The sequence below is a fragment of the Argentina anserina genome, chromosome 5 (assembly GCF_933775445.1).
Source record: "Argentina anserina chromosome 5, drPotAnse1.1, whole genome shotgun sequence".
NCBI classification, from domain to species: domain Eukaryota; kingdom Viridiplantae; phylum Streptophyta; class Magnoliopsida; order Rosales; family Rosaceae; genus Argentina; species Argentina anserina.
Window position 1 is genome coordinate 2,084,755 of NC_065876.1, and position 23,759 is coordinate 2,108,513.

Consider the following 23,759-nt stretch of genomic DNA (forward strand, 5'->3'; position numbering starts at 1 on the left):
ATTGATAATGAAGAGCTCCGAGTGAGATGCCAATCTCCAAGGGCAGAGCTATGCCATTAAATCTTGCTGAATACTTAAACGCCTCGGTCAACGCTCCGATCCCGAGTCTTCCGGCCACCGCAGACGGCGAAGATCCGAGAATCTTCTCCGGCTCAGACTGCCATGGCCTCTGGTACTCCGCCGTCCTCGTCGTCCCTTCCCTCCTTTTCCTGCTCTACTTGGCCTTCCACGCCAAGAAGAACCTCAAGAAGCTCTCCAATGGCGGCTCGTACATCATGATTTCCTATTATGCCCTCGTCTGGGTCGCCGGCCTCCTCAACCTCGCCTGGTGCGCTCTCCAGGTCCGTGCTGACTTTTCTGCTTTAGGGTTTTAGTGATTTTCAATTGCATTTGGAATTTTAGGGTTTTGAGGTGAGATTGATACAGGGTTGGCAATGCTCTGGTGGAAAGGCGGTGGCTTGGAACGTGTTGAGTTTGTTCACGGCTTCGGCGATCATGTGTTTGGAGATTAGTCTGGTGGCTTTTTTGCTCCAGGACAATTATAGAGGTGGAGTTGAAGGTTTGGCTCAGACTTTCCTTATCTCTGGGATTGCTGTGAGTGTGGATTTACTGCTCAAGGTACTGGCTTTGCTTTGTTTCGGATAAATTGCAAAATTGATGATTTCATACATGTCAGCGTTACTTGTTTGTAATGAGCAGCTGAAGTGTTAGAAATTACGTTTCGATATCGGTGGATTTTGTGTGTATGATGTGGGGTGGTCTTGTTCCAGTTTCCGGTTGTTATGGTATCAGTGAGCAGGTTATTGCCAAATTTAAGTTCCAAAGTCCTTTTGCTGCCTCTTAGCATGCATACATTCTTTCAGCGGTAGAATGAGAAATACAATGTTTCTCGACTTATGATTGTGTTATTCAAACCAGGGTTCGATTGGACATCTATGCTGCATGGTGTTTTGGTCTCTCGACAGTTGCATAATAACTGCAGTTACATAAGACTCTTGACAGTTACCTTTTGCATGTGTAAAGTAAAAAATGTAATGGAAGGATACACATATACATCCAACGTCCAGTCCGATCATGTTGTATGGTAGGCAGTTGAGGTCCACTAAAGGGATTTTTAGTGACTGTAAATCAGTTTGGGGACCTCCTCATTAAAATAGTTCTTAAATATATATGATTTATGATAGAGTGTCTTTGTATTTCTTTCCTTTTCTATTTTAACATACAGGTGTTTCTTATGCACTTAAACCATCTTTACATCCTAAGAATTTAATATAAGCCTTGTTCATTTCAGGCAATCTATGTATTTGGATTTGGGGTCCCTCTCTTCATGGCTGGTATTGGAAGCACAAGTGGAGTGATGTGGGGTCTATGGTTCTTCCACAAGTTGATGCTTACCGCTGTCTATGGCTTCATATTGTTTGTACATTTCTCCAAATGGAGAGAAAAGCTTCCGCGTGAGTACATTCCTGGCTCTTCTATTGCCACAGCGCTTGTTTAAAAGATTTGCCGATTTAACATGTAGTTCTGTTCTCATGTTTGCAGCCAGACCAGCGTTCTACAACTACATAGTCATAATGTTTGCATTTGGTGTCGTGACATTGTTGGCTTGTGGGCTTGCTGGAATCGGGGCTGGTTTTGGCATTTGGTAATTATAATTTGAATTACAATAGAGTCAATATCATTATCTTGCAGTTCAAAGTTGAACTATGTATCTCTTGCAGGTTGTACAATTTGACAGATGTATGCTATCACAGTCTCTATCTCCCTTTTCTCTATGTTACCTTTCTGGCAGATTTTTTCCAGGTGATTTTTTGAATCATTGTTAAACAAATGATTTCCCGTTTCCCGTTTCAACAACTTATTGGGAAGGAAATGATCATGTGAAATTACATTTTTCCGTTCACAGGAAGAAGAATTTCTTTTGGATAACGCATATTACTCTGAGATGAAGGATGCTGGGTTCTTTGATGCTGATTGGGATTAGTCCTTTGGTAAATTTTTAGCCTTTGGCCCTCTTTGTAAACCTTGTAAATAAAATACCAAGTGAAAATCGAGGCTGATAAAGCACATTAAATTGAAACCGTATCACTCTTCGGGCGATAATTGTATATGCAACTTTGTGCAAGTCAGTGAGAGAAAATGTTATTTCATAGCCTTTTTTTGGTTGCCGAAGTTAACATTTATCTCCCTTTGATTGGGCGAAGGGAGTTGAATCATGTTTAGCTTTTCCCAAATTGTAACACTAGTCCAATTTTTCTCAATTGATTTCTTTTCCGTTTGTTGGACGTTCATAGCAACACTCAAAACAAGTTACTTTATATCCTCATCTTTTATATTACGTTCAATCTTTATGTTACTACATGCAATCTGGCGACTATTTTCAACAGTATGGGCATTTACAGACTTGTTGACTGATGAAAAGCAAATACCGTGGGTGATCTATCTTCTGATGGTTCTACTCTGGTTACTGCCCTTCATAAAGTTGTGATACTGAACGCTCTTGTTCTAACCCCAGATAAGAATCTGATATTAACATCAGTTTCATCCCCTGAAGAAAACAGCAAACAAAACTTAGTGAACAGAAAGATGTCATCGATCACTACAACATAAATGCACTCTTATTGATGAAGCAAAACAATCTAAACAAACTATTAACATCGAATAAACATCAACAATGATACAATCAAGTGAATCAACAGATTTAATTACAATGAAACATGTTTTCTTTACTGAGAATAACATATATATGGTTACATTTCTTTAGTCACAGCAATACAAATCACATAGGTTAGCTGTTTCATACAGACGGTTCTGACAGTAGAATTGAAAGCTGGACAGTACCTGGAAGGTGGTTGAATCTGATGGCAACTCCATGTTAGTAACCAAGTGATCAGAGAAAGATACTCTCTTCAGAGCATATAATTCCAACGTTGAAGTGTTCCCCAGTACCAGCCACCATGCTTCATTTTTCACCTGTAGTAAGAATGTCAAGCGTAGTTCCGTGTACTCATACGTCATAACAGGGTTGGAACAAGAAGTTTTACCTTAGGGAACCGTGGAGTAAAAGCTCTTGATTTATTTTTCCTGAAATTGGTCTTCACCAATCTGATGTTTAAAGAGCAAGATTTTCCACCATCTTTCCGCAGGATTTTCAACTTGACTTCGATGCGTGGAAAAAGCTGCAGATCCTATTAGAACAAAAGATATATACGTCAAGCTACTGGCATCGGTTGATATGCTTTATGGCCAATAAGAGTAAAGAACGAGCAAATATAATAACATGACCAACTGACTTAAAGAATTAAATAACTGACTGGTCATATTACATGTATATGTCAGTTTCACACGGAAAGCCAAGCATCAAAACTCCAAATTTTGATTAATACCTCTTTTTTGGACAACAAAATTGATTGATACCTTGATGCAACAGTCATCTAAAGTCTTTACACCCACACACGCGTGCACGCGCACTATATATGGTATAATGTCATTTCTTTAACCTCCCAGCTATACATATGATAAGCTTTGCCCCACCAACCCACTGTCTTTTATTGAACATAGAGAGTTGAACATCTCTAAGAACATGGGGATGATGATCTTACCGACTGCAGGTCAAAATTTTATATGCTAAACCAGCTAACCCCATCCACCCGTCTTACCCAAACAAAAATATCCAAATATATTTTAGAAGTCTGTACCTGAAAGAATTTTGAAGCAGGGAAGTTTCCAATCATGTTTTGCACAGTTGCCTTGGGAAGGTCCAATAGCTGCTGTATACGAAATATTCCTCGTTTGCAGAGTGAGTCGGCAAGTTCAACATTCATGCAAGGCAACATCCATAAAGAAGCATCCTCATCAAACCATAAGCCCTGAAAGAACCCAAAAGAATAATGATACGAGGAAAGGAGGTGCACTCAATACATTTTCAAGTACAAACCATCTGACCCAATAAATAATTGCAAAAAGATGTCTTGACATTAATATAAATAACTAATCACCATTGATGCCCTAAAAGCGACTATTTTTTTAAGGTCGAATGTTGGATTAGCTCAATTCCAATCCTACATCAGGAAAATCTATGACCTGAAAGGTAATCAACTTCTCAAAAAATTCCTGTAGTGGAAAATACTCAATATTACATACACCTGCGGTTTCTCTTTTGTAAAAGTTCAAAGTGTTGGGAAGCCGGCCATGAAAGGTTTCTGGGCGTATCACTTTGCAAGAACAGAAAATAATATTTTTTCTTCAAACCAATGGACGATTAAAGTACCATCAACAACAATGAAAAAAACATCAATTAACAAAATTCACAGAAATTTAGCAACTCTGACATGTGTAGCTAATCAAATGGCCTGTCATCTCCACATATTTTCCCTTCTCCATTAAACTAAACCATTATTTATTTTCATACCAAAAAAAAGGTTAGAACTGTAACTATTAAGAAAAATTACCTGCATGACCATCTGCAAAAGATGCATGCAAGTAACTGAACTTGAAAGCCACCCGCTGTTGGCACATATATCTATCATAGCCTGGATAATCCGAATACTTTGATCCAAAACTGACTTCAAGTCTGTGACATAGTCACTAATTGGTAATTCTAACTGAGAGAAATGTGCCTGGAAAAAAAAAGTTCATAAAAGGTGAGAAAATAAAATAAGAGGAACTAATAAAATAAACAACAGAAATTTCATGTTTGCTATGATGAACAGATGATTGAAGACAAGTCTGACCTGAAACAGCAGATTTGCTTTGACATGTGGATCATCTAGGCGATCCTTGTCCACTTTATATCGAACTCTCTCTGACAGTGCCTGATTGTAATTTTCCTAATACCAAAGGAGATACTTAGCATAGTTAAAAAAAAGTCTCAATTGTGTTCATGTGTGTATTTTTGCAAGGATTACTGTTCACCAAAACTACTGGTTTCCAATTAAGAAATGAAGGTCTTCTTTAATGGGTTGTATAGAAAAAGATATGTGGTAGCACATTGTAAGCAAAACATATTTATCTAAAGGAAAACTCAGTAGACGTGTATTGGAAGTTGGCAATAAGTACCTCGTTGTGGCGAACAGGAAGTTCATCATATTCAGAAGCAGCAGATAGAATATGCAAGAATACCTATAACGGAAAACAAGAGAAAAGTGTGAAAGTGAGAATTAAGAACATTGAATAAACTCTCTAAAAACCTCTTCTTACTTCAAGCGAGGTATCAGAGCTAATGTTTGAACCAAACATTGATACGGTCATGTAGCTAAGGTAATACTGGGATGCTATGGAACCCAGCATCATTGGCTCCACACTATCCTCATTCATCTTGATGCATCCACTGTCTTCAAGATCCTCCAATGTGTTCTGCACCAACCTGCAGACATAAATCAGCAAATTAATCAATGCCACCAAAAGAAAGCGATGCATTCTGATTGAAAAACATTACAGAAGAAAAGGAATTTACAATTACCTAGACAAATAAGAACTCAGAACTTCAGTGTCAGTATTGTCCAAGCCATAGTAAGCCGGATTAAACATCTGTTGCAAAGAATTCTCATGTAAGATCTTGGACAGGTTCAATAGAAATATATAATTATAAATGTGTGTGTGAAAATGTGACCGAAAAGTTGGCCATATAAGGACCTCCGCTCTTTAATTTCAGAGCGGAGGTCCGCTCTGTAAGGGGACTGTATATATATATATATATATATATATAGCTTACTAATAGCACAATTATTATATACAAAAGAAATTTTAACTTCTGTTCTCAACATGTGTTATGGTGCACTACAGTGATGGCAGATACTAAAAATGTATTACATAATTCAAATTATTGTTTCAATAATATATCATATGGCAAATTGTGCCAGAAACTATATATCATATCATATCACAGAGACCAAAACATACCAGTCTGCGGAATAAATATGTCCATGAAAGATAATGCAATGCATCCTCTTTATGGCAAATTGTGCCAGAAACTATCTCTGCATTGATGTGATTATGCAGCTGTTCCCTCAGACTACTCTCAACAGGAAATGGTTCATATAAAAACTGCAAGTCATAAACCCACTCATTACAACATGCTCCAAAAATTATGCATTCAATTCCAATAACTATAAAAAGTTGCTGCTTCAAAAATAACCTTTTTATAGAAGCTCTTTTTGGGTTCATGAACAAGAATGACAGCTTTCCCATGTTGATCAAATTGTGGGCGACCTGCACGACCCATCATTTGCAAGATATCTGTGATTGGGAAGTCGACATATCTCTTTGTTTTCCCATCATAAAATTCTGTTCCCTGCAAGAAAATATAAAATCTAGTCAAAAGTATTTTTAAAAGGGGTGGAAATCAGGACAGTACAACAGAGAACATTTCGTGCACAGCTAGCAGAGCTCCAATAATGTAAAACAATTCCCCAATGTTTTGCATAACACAGGTCACTGGAAAAGTTGACATTAAAAAGGATGAAAAAATGTCAAAACTTCTTTTGGTTATATTTCCCAAATTTTTCTCATTGGTAATCTTTCAAATATCAAGACTGGATCCAATAGATTGTTGTCTTCTAGTTGAATCTTCCTCTTAGCCAAATATTCAATATAAAGTTCAAAACCCCTACAAGACTTGTGCTTCACATCCATAATAGGAAGTGGTACAACCCTCAAGTCAAATTTTACACAATCTCACCTATTGATTCAAAGACTTATTTAAAGCATTATGTGAAATGCAGAAAAGATCCAAAGTCTGAGCAGCAAAACATCCCAGATAGGAAGTTCTTTTATACTTGAATAAAAAATAAAAATAAAAATAAAAGTAAAACCCTGCCACAAATGAATTTCCTTACCTTTATAATTACCAGATGCGCTGGAAGGTTTACACCCCATGCCAATGTGCTAGTACAAACCAATACCTACAATTATGATGAACAATACCTGATCAGTATAAAGAGTGATTATTCCTTGTCTACTGATTCTTTAGTTAAAGGAGAAATGCCTGAATCTTGTTGTTTGCAAAAAGTTCCTCAACCAGGGATCTATCTTTGTCATTCAGACCAGCATGGTGTAATCCAATGCCAAATTGCAAGGTGTGCCTCAGATTACTATCGGCAACCTGATAAAGAACCATCTGCAGTTCTTCTTCTGGTATGCTAAGAAACTGCCTTGGATGTTCATCTGAAGCTGCATACTTTAGTTACCACATGAAAGCAATATGATTAGTCATAGTTACAGAGAGCTTTATGTTCCCAGCATTATAATGGAGTTTCAATCCAACCTGAATGAGGTCCAATGCAGTAAGCCTTGTCTGTCGACGTGAAGAAACAAAAATTAGAACCGGTTTTGTAGGTGAATGGGTGCATATAGCAGCATACGATGGTTTGTTCATGCTATTCATCCTTGGACAATAGAACTTTCCTGGATATCCCTGTTTATGGAAATTGACATATTACTGCTGTGAAGTAAAATTGAAAACATGCTTAGAACAAGAGGAACATAGTAGCATATACACCGGACTATAGATAGCTTTATATATCTAGCAGCAAGTGCTACAGGCAGGCAATATTTCTAATGCAAAATGTTAGGGATGGGGAAGGAGTGGTGACTCACATGCGTTTTGCTTGTATATGAAATGCCTGTAGACTTGGTTTTCTAGGCAATCTTGTTAATCATCATTACAGTAATGTATATATATATATATATATTCTTAACATTAATTAAAAGGTTAAACAATATTTAACTATAAATTTTTCCTTGTAAGTCATTTCTTATGTTCACTTAAAACAATAAAAGATAAATGAATAATACAATGGAATAGTTTTGCAGCTGCATGTAAATCTTCTCTACAAAACCAAAATAAGCACTGCAGAGTACCGACTAGGACAAGTAATAAGAAAGACTGGAGTTTAATACTGGGTTGCCCATGAAAAGATATTGGTATATCATAAGATGAAACAGAAAGAGCAAGATCAATACCATAGGTAGTCAATTACTATTCAAGAACCTGATCCACTTACCTGGATGTGAACTTCGAGGGGTACAGGTCTCACACTTGGTTTGAAATTAAAGAGTCCAGTTTCTCCAACACCCAACCAATCAGCCAAATCTCTATATAATTTTAAGGATATCAGATTTATTTCAAGTAAAAGTTGACAAAAGAATACTAGAAGAAAATCCTAAATCTAGGACAATGTTTGGACCAAAAGAAATAAGAGAGAAAGGACAATTAGAATAAAAAGCATTGCAAAGTTGTAAATAGAGCACAAACTTGTGACACCTGTAACCTTTTGCTAAAAGTGGTATAAGCATGCCTAAGAATACCAGGAATACCAGGAATAAAAGTGGTATAAGAATATAGTGACGACAACCTTTTAATATATCTAAATAATTAATGCAGAATAGAATGTCTGGCTAAATAGTCTGCAAATTAAGGTCAATACAGAGAGAGACTAGAGGTATTCTACTAAGGATCTAAAGCAATACTAGGATCAGCATACAGAGAGGCATACCCTGCATTTGCCAGAGCTGTAGAAAGGCCTACAAAACGTACTTCACGCTCTGTCTGTGAGGATATGTATCTCATCCTAGATACAATAACCTGAAACAATATATCTGGGGTTAGGATGTTTGCTGGATTTTTTATAAATGAAATGGTGAATCAGCTATGCAAGCTGAAAGAACTTGAAATACAACACACTTAGTGGAACAGAAACTTGTCTAATAGAAATTTACAAACCCCAGTTGATTTATGACTTGCCTACTATTATCAAAAGATGTGAGCTCACAACTACATGGAATTCAACGAAGAACAGTTCTCGCCAATGTTGTTTTCTTTTATTATCATTTTTAACATAAGGAACAGCGACATGTAGATATGAGTGAATTGCTTATTTAAGTAGATATAGTCCTGTAGCATTTTGGTATGAGCATTTTATATAATTATACAAAATGGGTTAATACCACTCAAAAAATACATTTCTCTGTACAATCCAAAACCATAAGTAATGAAGCTACATAATATGAAATTATAAATTTGTAGTACAGCTAAGAGCACTGGAACTTTCACATACATACCTCGAGAATAGGCCCACGGTCAGCTCCCAACAAGTGAATCTCATCCAAAATCATAAGCCCAACCTATTGATAAAACCACAATATAAGAAATGACTTCAGAAAACTGTAAAAATAAAAATAATGAATTGAGAAGAAAATCAATCATGAAAGTAGTACAGTGCCTTCCTCGAAAGAATAAAAGAGGGGTTTTATGTTAATGATTGCACCTTTTTAACATAGGTTCGACTATGCCAATTACGACTGATACCATCCCATTTCTCAGGAGTTGATATTATAATATCTGCTGACAAGATAGCCATCAGATCTGGAGTATAATCTCCTGTCATTTCAACCTGATAGAAAGAGTCAGTCAGTACCAGTACCATATGTTAAGATACAGTATAAGCAAAGTAAATTTATATAATAATAATAATAATAATAATAATAATAATAAGAAAGAAAATAGCAACCATTTTCTTCCCTAGCTGAGAGACAAGGCGCTTCCTCCAATCGTTCATTCTTTCTCGAACAATAGCCTTCAAAGGTGCTATGTAAATGACCTACAGCAAAGAATACACAGAAAACACACTTTACAATACAAAGCAGCATTCAAAACATGCACTGTAACACATAGATCATAAACAAAATGCGAACCATCACAACAAGGAACCTTAATCGCCGTTAAAAAATTCATACTGAATAGAAAGCATATGCTATGATGAAAATCCAAGAGAATAAGCTGTTATATAAGACTTGGTGATTACTGAAAGTAAATGTCCAGATCAGCAGCATCTGATGTCCTCTAAAATGAACCCTTTCCTTTTTAAGACATTGTGATTCTCCGAATGGATTGTCTGAATGATTTCTTTATAATCTACTAGGTGAGACCTATACAATACCCAGAAAATTCCAAATTCCCACAACCGTAGTATTAGGAGACGGGACATTTTAGCAAAAAGCTAGGTAGGTGATATGAGGGGTTCATATCCCAGACTACACGGTAGCAAACCATGGTATCCATACAATACAACAAGCCCACTACAGCACTCCAAGCACAAAATATTGCTGAGACCAAAAGTTTACTTCATTTCAATGTTATCCTCAATTTCTGTTTTATTACTTTCTGAACAAACCACGATTCTATGTATTGTTCGTCATATTTTGTGCAGTGCACCATTAAGAAATGTGAATAAAATACCTTCATATCAGGCTGCGTGTTGAAGAGACGAAGCATAGCAAGCTCAGCTGAAATAGTTTTTCCACTTCCAGTGGGAGCTCCCAGCAATACGTTATTGTCTGTGTGATACAGAACATGGAAAGTCTGCCCAATTGAAGAAAAAAATTCAAGACACTGAATCACTGAATTGTAATGGGTACAACCTAAACAGGAAAAGAAAAGAAAAAAGTGCAGAATCGGTGAATCCAACCTGTGTTTGTATCGGATTAAAATGTGAAAATTTGTACAATGCTTCATAAGTACTGTTTCCAAGAGACGTCACAGGGAGTGGCTTCAAATCTAGCAGTTCCGTATGTGAACTATGAGCCTGAAGAAAAGCATTGTCTGATGAGACAAACCTTTTGGCAGGACTATCTTGCATGGCAAAAAATAAGAGTGAAATTTTATTACCTCCGGAAGTGCTAAATTATGAAAAGAAATGGTGTAGAACGCCTCTGCATGCAACCAAGAATCAGAAACAGCACGAATATAATACTGTGGTGGATGAGGCTCAAATATTGGTACAGTGAAAGTGAGCTTCTGAGGTTCCCCTTTAGCCATTCGCTTTGTTAGAGTGAATAGCTCTGAGTGGTAGATATGATCATTCTCAGAATCCTGTTAAGTAGTTGAACAAACCATGATTTACAACATATAGTCTAATTCTGCTAGTTAAGTAGATAAATTATATGGAGGCTTGATAGAAGTGACATAAGATTACATCATACAAGCAATCATTCCTCGAAAATTTACAGATACAGGATCCAGGTCTGTACCTCAACTAGAATCCACCAACGCTGGGCAGTGCCGTGAAATCGATCTTTCCATATAAAGTCTGGCGTAATAAGCACATCCACCTGAAAATTAAAATTAATCAAGTGAGTGAATGAAGAAGAAATTCATGAACCATTAAAACATTAAGTGAATGAGAAGCTAAAACACAAAATTTCAAGGTTCATGACAACAATTTACCTTCAAAACAGTTCTGGTAATTGGACTTACAGTAGCTGCTAACTGGATCCATGGAAAATATCCCAAATATTGCTTAACCAACTTCAACCACCCAAAACAAAAAAGTCAATGGACAAATTTCTAACAATTTGACGCATACAGCACCACATGAAGTTAAAGCACCACATTAAAGAGCATATACCCTTCCTCCAGGTCCATAATTGACCAGCTTTCCAATCTCTTTTTCCTCCATGTCATACAGTCGATCTAGATCAGCCCCTCGTTCCTCAAGATTTCGGATTATCTATACAAATAGAAGCATTTTACGTTTTTGTCAAACACTGGACTACACCTGAAGTAAGCAATAGAATAAAAGTATGGAGGACAAACTTGTGCCGAAATATCCCTGTCGAATTGTCTGAAAGGATGTTGATGGGGCCAAACTTGGCGGTCCACCGCCTTGCAATATTCCAACATGAACAATGTCATCTCACTCCAGCCTTTTCGCAAACATATCTCAAATAAGGCCCTCATAATACGTGCCAAACTTGCACTTATATATTGAGCATCAGAAACCAAAGAGAAGGAATCAATTGAGCCTCTAGAAATGAACACCTGCCGAGCACACAAGTCCAAAATTAGCCAACAATTATAGCTTTTCTGCAACTTTCTAATTAATATATGGCACCAGTTCCAAAGCAAACAGCAACCTGAATGAGAACGGAAATCTTTCCATGTTTATTTGAAGGACCACCCTTAACTTCAAGTGGACACATTTTTCGCACCAACATCTCAAGCTCATTTTGTTCCTCTTCTCGAACAACAATATTTTCAAATTCTGAGGAGTGGGCTACCATGTCAATTACCTATAAGACCAGCAAGAACAGTACAATGATATCAAACACCACAAGACAGTGATATTACCAGAAATGCATGGATGACCTATATAGTGTTTCTATGAAGACATACTTTTAATCTCTAGTAGGTACCCTCAACTAAGTCACTATGAGTTTCCGGCTCAATCTTTTAACAAGTGCATGGTCAGCCCATAACAAACAGCATCTCTAGGGAACATTTTTATAAATTTAGAAAGATAGTTTCATTGATTGGGAAAATGGTGATTTTGAACACACAAATACAATACAAGTTTATTAAAGAATATAACTACCTCAGTTTCATTCATGTGACGCTTCAACATTTCATTGTAGGTTTCAACGCTAGAATATTGAATATAAAAGTGGCTTGCTATGCGACCAAGCTCTGTACAATAGAAGTTTCCGCTTTTCTCGTCAAATCGCATCATTTTTGCTTTGTCAAGGTCACGCGCAGCATCTGATACAAGCGATCTCTGTTTTAAACTTAAGGAAGGATCTGACATTACCTACAAAAGCAAAAGGAAACTTTTCCTGTATAAGCACCAATTTTTAGGTGAATGAAGCATAATATTCTGCAGAGATACATTCATCAATGAGGGTCAACTGGTCAATGATATAGGTGAAGTAGAATCAACAGACTGTACCTCTTCCCATGCGATACCATATGCCAAAGGATTGAGCCTCATCCTTATAAAAAGGTATGTATATCCAAGCCATGCACAAGCTTCCTTGACATTGGTGACAGTACCAAGTGCCACCTCTGCATTTAAATTGTCCTTCAAGGAACTAATGAACTGAAAATAAAAGAAAATTTTAAGAATATAAGGATATTAGAGCCTCTTGACATGGTCATAAAGAAACAAATAAACAAACAAGCAGAATTAAAATTTAGAACAAAGAAGAATAGGTTTCCATTAGAGCACACATGAATATTATCAGGATCAGGACATGAATCTGAAATGTGAATATGCATTCCTATTGCAGTATGTTGACGTGTAATGAAGTATATAAACACACAACCCGAACATCATACATGAGAGACATAACCCACCACTTAGTTGCCTTAGATTATCCACTATAGCTGACTAGTAAGTACTGACTGATAATAGGAAATAAAGTGTATTGATAAATAATACAGCTTTAGCCATCAGTTTCTCCCACATTTATACGTAATTCATTGTACTCTGGGTTTCTGCATCCTGTATATCATTGTTGTTACTTTTGTCTAGTTATTAGATACTTTATTTAGTAGTTGTTACAATTGAAAGTTAATCACCAGACAACTTGCCCCCTACTTTAATACGATTTTTTTTCTTTTAAGAAAGTAAAGCATATATATATACACTTTCAAGCTTTTATGATGTCTAGACCCATCCACAACATATTTCTCACATAACGTTGGTGAACTTCACATAAGCCAATTAGGTGCAATTCTTTGTAACAAACTTTAAAAAAAAAAAATTGGAACATTCAAGTATATACACTCCAAATTCTGCAGCTTGGACACCAATACCCTTTCCGGTGAGGAGGGAAATGAGCAAAAACAAAATTGTGACCAATAATATTCTTAAAGTTGTCGTGATTCTTGCGACAAGGTACATGAGAAACTCTTAGACTGACTGGCCCAACCCCAACGTACATTTATACTAATGAATATGAGAATAAAATCATTAAATTTTCCTGCCTGACGATTTTTTATTTTGTAAATTACAAAAGTACCTGACTTTCAATAGGAAGTTGACTCGTCAGTAACCGCAGATAGTAGGCCAGTTTGTCATGAGACGTGATTATAATGCCTTCACCACTTTTATCGAATTGTGGTCTCCCAGCCCGTCCAAATATCTGAAAGCAAGATGTCATGAGTACAAAGAAAAATAATGATAAATTGGAAATAAGTGTCAACCTTTACTTGAGAATTGAGATATGAGCAATTGTTAAAGAGTTTACCTGCATAACATCAAGCATTCCCAGGTCTCGCCACCCACCGGCCTTTGGATCATATAATTGGGTCCCCTGGGAAAGAACACACGATAATTTAAACACAATATTTGTGCATGTGATACAGGAACTATTGTAACAAAAAATCCAATTGTAAGAGATGGGCAACAGGTCAATGAGTAAAAAAGATTTCATTGACAAAAAGTCTGAACTTAATACTATATTATTATATAGTATATACTAGACATGTTTAAATATCTTCACCAGAAAAATGCGTGAACTTCAAAGAAGCGCAACAAATATATAGTTTATAATGTCACATCTCGTGGCTTAATAAAATTGCAGTATATATGCTTTCTAAATGCAAGGCTTGAGAGAAGGACAACTGATATAATTTTAGATTGTGCACAAACCTTTATCACAACAGTGTGAGCTGGTAGATTTACACCCCATGCCAAAGTTGCTGTACAAACAAGAACCTAAAATAGAAAAAAACAAAAGCCACATATGTTTCAAACAAATAAAATCACAATGGTACATGCCACATCATGTAATCAGGCTGGAAAATTTAAGAAATTTAAATGGAAAAGAAATATATTAAAAAAATGTGAGATTTGATGGTGAATTACGTGGCATGTCCACCTCATGTACCACATCAGGTGGTTTGAGTGTGTTACATGAAAATGTGGGATCTTCTACATTTGAAATTGATGGTAACAATGTACGGAAGGAAATAGATGTATTTACCTTCAATAGTCCATCAGAGAAAAGGCGCTCAGTCAGACCTCTATCAGAACGTAACATCCCAGCATTATGAATTCCAATGCCGAATTCAAAAAGTTCAACAAGATCTTTGTTTCTGGATTTTTTAACTTCTCTCTGAAATGCAAATGGGACATCTAAGAACAAAAAAGTACAGAACACTACTACCAATACAATGAAAAAAACGAGGGATGATTTTTCATGCCTGGATCAATGAGAACTGTGGATGCTGATCATTCTTAAAGAGTTCCAGTCCTTCAAATTTGCGAGCTAGTTCAACCTGCCAAAAAAGTCATATCAGTTGATAATGATGCTAAAGAAATAATATAAGAGAAACGAAAAAGTGCAAATAATTAGGGAGTTCTCTTGCAGCAAGAATGCATACTGGCGTGAGAAACAAGCCTATATTCTTATTGACACTTGCCAATAATAATTTTAAGCCAAAGCAAACCCAAATGGATAGAGCGCATACCAGCTTCTGAGCGGTTTTAGCCGTGTCCTTTCGAGAATGGACAAACACCATTGCCTGATGACCTTGCCTTAGTGACTCAGCAACCTAGCGGAACAAGTATTTAACCATTAAATGAGCATCCCCATACATAAGTGTCACAAAAGAGATCTTCCTTCCAGGAAACACACCTTCTTGTAGCATATCTCATTCAACAATTCCATTTTGGCTACAAAGTTTGTCTCAGTGATGCCAATATACTGTTGTGCAAGGGGCACTGGACGATAGCTAGAATCAAAGTAGAAGAGTCCTGCCTCTGGATTCACTCTCAGGAACTGTGCAACCTACATTGTTATAAAAAGAAGTTCCACATTGAAATGTAAGTATGAAGGGCTTCAGACAATGGCATTTGAAGGCAGCTGAACAGATTATATTAGTAAGTGGCCAACAGACCTCCAAATAGTTGGGTAGAGTGGCGGAAAGTCCCACAATGCGTATCATTGACTGTGAAGACTCCACCTGTCACACGTAGCAAAACAAAACCAAAAAGGAAAAATCAAAACATGCGAAGTAAAAAAGTAGTTTGTAGACATTCATAGCATGCCACTATCACATAATACTTCTGAAGAAACTCTCTTCTTCTGGATGACTTGGCAAACAATACACTGTTATGATTGTAAGCTTATTATACATTGAGCTCTCTCGTTATAAATTAAGCTCCAGTTCTAGTATCCTATGATTAATTGATAAGAAAGCTTAATTGAAGTAGTTCTCATTGATCCACTCATTTGCTAATTCACAAAGTGATACTTTTGGTTTGCATATTCAAGAGCAAGATGGATTTGCACATCAGGAAGATGCTAGCTAGATATACATTGTTTTACATTCCTAAGAGCTGAGACTTTTGGCCGTTGGCAATCTTCTGAATCTCTAATCTTTCTAAGGTCACACCAGTTACATAAGTTAAAATTGAAGTGGAAAATTCTGCAAGGGTTGATAGATTCACCAAAAATTGAGTAGATTAAACTTGGGACTTATTGTTCAAAAAAAAATAACTTGGGACTCAAAAAATGAAATGCACACACGTGTATTGTATTGGTCCAAGTTATGAATTACTCATAATATGAAATACACACGTGTATTGTTATGGTCCAAGTTAAGAATTTGAAAGTAATCAAACTTTTCCTTTACTGTCAACCAAACATCAGAAGATAAGGGCCGACAGCCAGTGAGTATTTGAAAGCACTCCTCATGCACATAAGTAAATTAAGCGAATTGAATCAATCAAACTTCACTAGTAAAATACTTATTTAACCGCAAGAGTCAGAACAGTAAATATCACACATTACCTGACGTAAAGTCCGAGCGACTAATGCCTCAATAACAGGGCCTCTATCATCATTCAATAGATGAACTTCATCAATTATTAGGAGCTTCACCAGCATTGAAAGTGACATGTCACTGCTCTTGCGAGTAATGACATCCCATTTCTCAGGTGTTGTAACTATCATCTGCATAGCAACATACCCAAAAAAAAATTAGTCAGTAACAGTAATAATATTTGCTTTTGCATGCATGTAACAGCAAACTGAGCCATCAGAAGTTGATCAATTGACCTGAGTCTCTTCAAGTTCATTCTTAGAGAGTTGCATATCTCCAGTAAGTTCTCTCACAATCATATTCAATGGAGATAACCGATGACTAAAAGTTGATGTGACTTCTGCAGCTAACGCCTAGAAAAGAACATTATTGTCAGCAACCAGTCAGTAAGTCAATGCCCACCTCCTGCCTTACGCACTCAAGTAAGGAAGAGAGTAATATATAGGAGGAACCTTCATAGGTGCAACATAAACTATCTTGAACTCGTCTTTGTGCAAGTAACCATCTTTGAAGTGTTGTCCAATCTGCCATCAAGTGCCTCCAGTCAGTATCTAAATCTGAATATGGATTCTAAATGACAGCACGGAATACTTAAAAGAGGGTTCTTTCAAATGGAATTTCGGGTGCCTAAAGAGAAACAGTTTAATCCAAAATATATATCAGAAACATAGGAATGGTATGCACCTCATGTAGAATGGAAATCATAGCTATGTTTGTCTTGCCAGCTCCTGTTGGAGCACAAACCTGCAAGTTTATAGAGAACTTGATCAGACACATACTTTCACTACAATAGTTGGCAACTCACAAAAATCAACGGAATGTATATCTTACTAGTATATTCTCATTTGTATTGTAAACAGTGTGATATATTCGGCTCTGAATGCGATTCAAAGATTTGTATCCACGAAAAGCAGCTTGAGCAAAGTCGTCTAACTCTGATATCTCAACCTGACAACATGTGATAGTGAGCACAGATTACAAGGAGAAATCCAAGGTCAGAAGTTGACAAGTGTAATGCCAGGGCAATGCTGTTGTTAAACCACAGTAAACAGCACTAAGGCTAGTTTGTCACCCAACTCTAATTGCATCACAAGCCCATTTTATAATTATCAACAAAGAATACCATGCTTCATATGATTCTCCTAAAAAAAGTATCATCCGAAGACATGTCAAATGCCATCTGTTCAAGCCTCCTTTAGAGAGAATGTTGACAAAAATAGCATGATTCATATAATTCACCTAAAGTACTATCTGAAGGCATAACATGTAAATACATTATGTTCAAGCCTCCTTTAGAGTAAAAATGTACAAAATTAGCATGTGTGTTTCCAAGTACTTTGTAAGAAAAATTTTGCAAGCCTATCCATGAAGTAAACAGATAGACTTCATTGTAATGAAGTACAAAAATACTTTAGAATGGGCATCCTTCACCTGGAGTCACTTTTAAATTATTTAAAGGTCACTATTAAAGTATTGATTTTTTATTTTTTTTTATTTTTACGTAACCATGGATATCTAATCATTAATTATCTAGGGAAGCATGAAGAACTAGTGAATACAACCCATGAGAATCACAAAAGACAAGGGACACGAAATGCAGATATTTACCAGCTTTTCTCCAGGTTTCATTTGTGCTCCTGGTGTTGGAGGAATTAGGACCTCTTCATACCCCTTGTGGTGCTTCCTCTGCGTTCCTTGAGGAAGAGCATTAACGGAAATTCCTTCACCAAGCCCCGATAGATCATCAAAAATATTTTTTCTCTCACTTGCTTGCAGTAGAGAAGAAAAATTAACACCAGCCAGCTCACTATCAGTGCCATATTCTGTTCCTCGTCTATTTCGCTTTTCCTCTTTGCGCCGAAGCTTATCGATCTGCCGTTCAGATTCTGTCTGAACAGTAACCTGAAAGACAAGTGAAACTGTTTGATGCCACGTGTTGCTTTTTTATGCTATGTAGTAACGGCCACAAGTTTTATACAGAACCAGCTTTACCTGTGTGCCATAACTAGGCATGCGAGGCTGGGAGGTCAGAGATGATTTGTCAGCTTTCATTACTAGTAACCCATGATGGATCGCATCAACAAGTTCCTTTCGATGCTGAGAAAAATTTAAGAAAATAAACAAAGTAAGATTTTAGTTGGAAACTCATCAAAAAATAATCTAGAGTTTACTTCAGTAGAAGTCCATTAAATAACTAAGAATTAAGTATTTGTAAGTGTATATCTTTAGAGAATATTTTTCAGCCTTTTCTACAAAATGATGATGTACATGAAGAGGTGAGATGAAGACCACGATAACCAATAATAGAATACAATGAGTATTGTCGGAAGAGATTTGTTTTGGCGAGTGTTAAAGGAGACCTATAAGAAGTATCTAACTCTACCTTAAGCACTAGAATATTTAGATTCTTACTGATATGAGGTCTTGAACAGTTTCAAATGCACTATCCCCAACAAGATCCAACAGGTCACCTGCTATCTTTATTGAATAAAACAAAAAAGAGCTTACAATCAGAATGAAAATGAATTAGTAATGTACAAAAGCTCAAGAATGAGACCAATTACAGTCAACATATGAACAACAAGCAAGTACCTCATCACCAGGTTTGTCAGAATCAAGCACCCTACATATGGCCATTGCCAGTTCATCTCGAGAAAGCTGTGTAGAACTTTTTGTTATCTGATCACATGCATCTTGTAGCCAACTCAGATTGATGCTGCGCCCATCAGCAGCAGAATGAAGACCAATTGAGCCACTGTGACCATATGATCCTTCAGAATAAGGGGAGGGTCCAGCCATTGCCTCAGAAAATGAATCCCCATCATCCAAAGAAACATCTACCAAAAACCGAGCTGGTGGATGGAAAACAAGGTCGGCACCAAACTCTGCATTGTCATGAGTTCCATTTGCGGGTGTTTCTGAAACAAGTGTAATCCCATGATCACTAGACTGCATCCTAGAAAGCTCCTGAGCTAAAGACGCAACTTTACGCATGCTAGCATCTGAAACTGTGTGACCCATAAGCATTTGCACTTCCTGCCTACATTACAAAATCATAAATTCAATCCCAATGCTTGAGAGTTTTCTTTTCCGTAGTCTGATATAAAAACAACGGAAAATCAGTTATTAGGAAGCAGCATTCTAACTTTTTTCCGGAAAAATTAGTTTCAACACTGCCATCCTCCTCCGGCCTGCCAAATAGCCGGTAAACAGCAAGCGCCACCTCACGAAACTCCTCGGATTGAACTTCTCCATCAATTAACTCCACCACAGCTCCAATGAACTGCTTGTAAGCTTGCCGTAGTTCATACGAAGCTGATCCACAAATTTCCAACTCACATTAACATCAAACAGTCCCAAATCCATGGCAACAATCACATCAAACTTCATAATACATTATCATTTACCTTCCCCCCATCCATGAACTATCTTTCGTGCGAGCTCCGACTCATCAACTGAGCTGGATGATCTACACACATCAAATCCAAGCATTTCAAACAAATATTGAGCACTAATCACAAGATCAAAGCCGTAGTGCTTAGGAAAAATGAATACAAGAAAAATTAAATTTCGATTTCGAGCAGAACTAATCGAAATTTCAACTACGATTAAGCACAGCAAGCAAGATTGAGTTGCAGAGAGAAACGTACTGGCGAGGCTTGGTCTGGTTTTGAAGGATGAGCTTGCGCTGCAAATAGGCCCGGTCGACGTCGAAGGGCTCCCTCAGAGAGCTAGTCAGTCGCGGAAGCTGAACCAGCATTGTTGACTTTTTCGGACGGCGAATTTCGGTCTGCGGTGCACTGGTTCCGGTTTAGGGTTTTTGCTTACGGCGCGAAATTGAGGAGGGAAATCGAGCTCCGGACTCTGAAGCGTTCTCGGACTTTTCAGAATCACAACAGCTTATACTGTAATTTACGTGCGGGTCCTGAACCGGTTAACCGGTTTAAGGCTATTTGGGTTTGGGCCAGCTACGTCGGTTGCTTGTAACTTGTAAGGTTGGGCCCAAGGGCAGGTACTGAGGGGCTAGTTGGATTGGGCCAATTGCTACTTGCCGGGCTGTACATACGGTCCATTTGAATCAATTTGGTGTTCTAACTTTAAAGCTCAAACTTACAACAACAACTTTTAAACTTCTAACCTTAGGGCAGGGGCGGATTCATTCACAGGGGAGTCTAGGCAGTTGCCTAGGCTGGATTTTTATTATTTGCCTTTGATTATGAAGAAGCTTTGCGAAAATGGTTGGATTTGGGCAAAATCCTGGGAAAATGGGGAGTTGCAGGCATTTGAAGCTTCCCTTACAGTCAAACTATGATGTTTTAGTCATCTCCATTAATAAGTAGAGTCAATACGATGTCGTTTTGGGGTTTTTTTTTTTCTAAAAAATAAAGGACACCGGAATTTACAGTATAATTGGTAATTAAACTATCAATCATCTCAATATGCAAATTCAATCTTTTCATCTATGACGCTATTTGCCGCATGCTTCTTCCCTTTCTTACTCCTTTTTTTATTACTGTTGTCTAAATTTTAGTGATGAATTGAGATGCACGTGCTTGTCTAAGTTTGAATGTTTGATTAGTAGATGGTGCTCGATCTCATTGTTTTGTTAGAATAATAAATAGTAAAAAAACAACTATGTTCTATATATTTTTTGTAACGACCCCAAAATTTCGAGCTTAGAAACTCAAAATTTTAAAGTCGTTAAACACAAAACAATTTCAATGAAATCGACATCATTTAAAATGCACAGCGGATCATTACTGAGTTCTCAATACAACTCAGAAAACCAATTATTACAACCCAAATTTATAAGTCAACATTACATAAAATGGAAATGTAATAATCCTCACAACTCTCACAAAACTCACAAATCAAACCACACCAATTTTCCCACAAAATTCCACGCAAGAAACCTCACCACAAGCTGGACACTAACAACTTCGAGTCTCCGGAGTCGTCTCTCAAACTCCACTAATCAACACTTGCGGAATTATCTCCTACACCATTAGATTGGTGCACCGGGATTGTAAACACAAACCCGGTAAGTTTATAGCTCGTATGAGTAAAATCAAAATATAATTCGCATATCAAAATATACGAAAAATCACAAATCAACAAATATAAATGCCCTCATGAGTCAATGGACAGCCCATCTGGTTGTCCCAAAGAAATATGAAATGAAACGCTCATGAGAAAATTAAGTAACCCTTCTGGTTACCCAAATGCATTTATAATACGGGTACCAAGAACGCTGGTACACATCTGTTACCCCTCTCGTAATACACCACCGATATTGGATAGCCACCCGCTACCTAACATCCAAAACAATCTGAGTACCCATGAGCAGATAACCACCCGTTACCTCACATGCAGTACTACGGCAGACAGACTAGAGCTCTAACTGTATCGTAACTTTCGCCCGGCCAAAGGCTAGGTTCCGACTTGCCAAACACGTACAATAATCTCACATCATATTGTACCAAATCACGTCCGAAGACAAATCAACATTTTAACAATCTCAATGTTAAAATCACGTACAATAATCTCACATCATATTGTACCAAAAATCATGTCCGAAGACAAATCAACATTTTAACAATCTCAATGTTAAAATCACGTACAATAATCTCACATCATATTGTACCAAAAATCATGTCCGAAGACAAATCAACATTTTAATAATCTCAATGTTAAAATCACGTACAATAATCTCACATCATATTGTACAAATCAAAATCACATGCTCGATATATAAATCTCGTCATCGAAATGACATAAATCACGATAAAATCATAACAGTATATTATATAGCAAACTATATATATATGTACATATTTACCATTTATACAATATATATATAATCCATTATATCATATACATGTCATATTTCATAAACACGTCCGAAGACAAAAAACTCGTCCGAAGACAAAACATTTTAACAAACTCATGTTAAAACCACGTACAATAATCACACCTCATATTGTACAAAAATCAAATCACATGCTCAATATTTAATTCTCGTCATTCGAAATGACCAATTCCAATGAATTCATAACAGTATATAATATAGCAAACTATATATATGTACTTATTACCATTTATACGATATATATGTAATCCACCATATTATATACGTGTCGTAATTCAATATTAAAAACTCTTGCAAAATCTTGAATCACCGCAAGGGTAGATTCGTAAATAAGTGAGATTTTACTCACCTTCTTTCCTGCGTGCAACTTCCACGACCCTGAAAGTAATTTCCTCACTCGTTTCGTCAGTCACCTAATAGCACGATAAATGCTTAGAAAATGATACTTAAAATATCAGGTGACGAGTTCAGCACAGCTAAATGTTGTTCATAAAACATTGTTCACGGAACACTGTTCATGTTTACTAATCACTGTTTTTACTCAACCACTGTTCGCAGTTACTGTTTTACCAAAACACTGTTCAAAGCTACTGTTTTTACCATGACACTGTTCATATTTACGGTTACAGAGCACTATTCACAGTTACTTTTACAGATCACTATTTATGCGGAGTTACTATTCACATTTACTATTCATTAGGCGTTACTGTTCACCGACCGCCACCAATCATCACCAAATTTCACCACCATAACTTAAACAACATTTCCAACAACTTCCTAGTTGACACCAAGGTCTAAATCTGAGTCTAAACAGTCCAAACAACGAAGAACATGAAATCGGCACTATTCACACCCTAGAAATTGAAATTTTGATTCGGGTACTTACACTTCGATTTGGCTCGATTCTTTTTGTGGGAATGTTGTTGGGACTGAGACAAGCAAAACCCCCCAAGAATCTCGAGCCATGGTGGCCGGAGGAGGCGGCGCCGCCACAGCAGTAACTTCCTGTGGTTGCTACACCGTGTGTGGTTGTCGCCGGAGTGCAAGGCGTAGCCCAAAAGATGGAGCTCGTCGAGCCCGTCAGTTTGATAGGTGGCACGACACGAGGCGACGTCGGATGGTGGAGAAATCAGCCGGATAAGGTTTTTGGGTCGGGTGAACAGTGCCCGATCTCGGGTGAACAGTACCCGAGCTGATTTTTAGAAAAATCTGATTTTCTGATTTTTAATCTCATCTCCTTCCTTTTATACTATTTCTAAAATCGGAAATGAACTTCCGACGTTA

The 23,759-nt window shown here is 37.1% G+C and overlaps 2 protein-coding genes across 2 annotated transcripts; one reads left to right on the top strand and one right to left on the bottom strand.

Moving 5' to 3' along the window:
- The first annotated feature begins 11 nt into the window (after nucleotides 1–11).
- Nucleotides 12–2,155, top strand: LOC126796419 (protein CANDIDATE G-PROTEIN COUPLED RECEPTOR 2-like). Its single transcript, XM_050523245.1, has 6 exons — nucleotides 12–341; nucleotides 427–618; nucleotides 1,292–1,454; nucleotides 1,543–1,645; nucleotides 1,722–1,803; nucleotides 1,907–2,155. The coding sequence occupies exons 1-6, from the start codon at nucleotides 27–29 to the stop codon at nucleotides 1,982–1,984; spliced, it is 933 nt and encodes a 310-aa protein (XP_050379202.1). The 5' UTR covers nucleotides 12–26; the 3' UTR covers nucleotides 1,985–2,155.
- Nucleotides 2,156–2,295: 140 nt separating this feature from the next.
- LOC126796418 (DExH-box ATP-dependent RNA helicase DExH14) lies at nucleotides 2,296–20,486 on the bottom strand. Its single transcript, XM_050523244.1, has 49 exons — nucleotides 20,257–20,486; nucleotides 20,014–20,075; nucleotides 19,753–19,921; nucleotides 19,199–19,646; nucleotides 19,019–19,084; nucleotides 18,599–18,703; nucleotides 18,215–18,508; nucleotides 17,438–17,554; nucleotides 17,291–17,350; nucleotides 17,059–17,130; nucleotides 16,843–16,959; nucleotides 16,576–16,737; nucleotides 15,680–15,745; nucleotides 15,418–15,570; nucleotides 15,251–15,334; nucleotides 14,984–15,058; nucleotides 14,764–14,895; nucleotides 14,430–14,495; nucleotides 14,026–14,091; nucleotides 13,798–13,920; nucleotides 12,723–12,872; nucleotides 12,372–12,584; nucleotides 11,914–12,069; nucleotides 11,594–11,818; nucleotides 11,406–11,507; nucleotides 11,225–11,305; nucleotides 11,029–11,109; nucleotides 10,667–10,870; nucleotides 10,467–10,583; nucleotides 10,238–10,360; nucleotides 9,510–9,599; nucleotides 9,267–9,392; nucleotides 9,061–9,123; nucleotides 8,496–8,584; nucleotides 8,004–8,094; nucleotides 7,265–7,414; nucleotides 6,986–7,177; nucleotides 6,837–6,902; nucleotides 6,137–6,292; nucleotides 5,902–6,045; nucleotides 5,462–5,529; nucleotides 5,200–5,365; nucleotides 5,059–5,121; nucleotides 4,734–4,829; nucleotides 4,452–4,619; nucleotides 3,699–3,869; nucleotides 3,045–3,188; nucleotides 2,842–2,973; nucleotides 2,296–2,548 (listed from the first exon to the last, which is right to left on the bottom strand). Exons 1-49 carry the CDS (start codon nucleotides 20,364–20,366, stop codon nucleotides 2,465–2,467), a joined length of 6,258 nt encoding a protein of 2,085 aa, XP_050379201.1. The 5' UTR covers nucleotides 20,367–20,486; the 3' UTR covers nucleotides 2,296–2,464.
- Nucleotides 20,487–23,759: the final 3,273 nt, after the last annotated feature.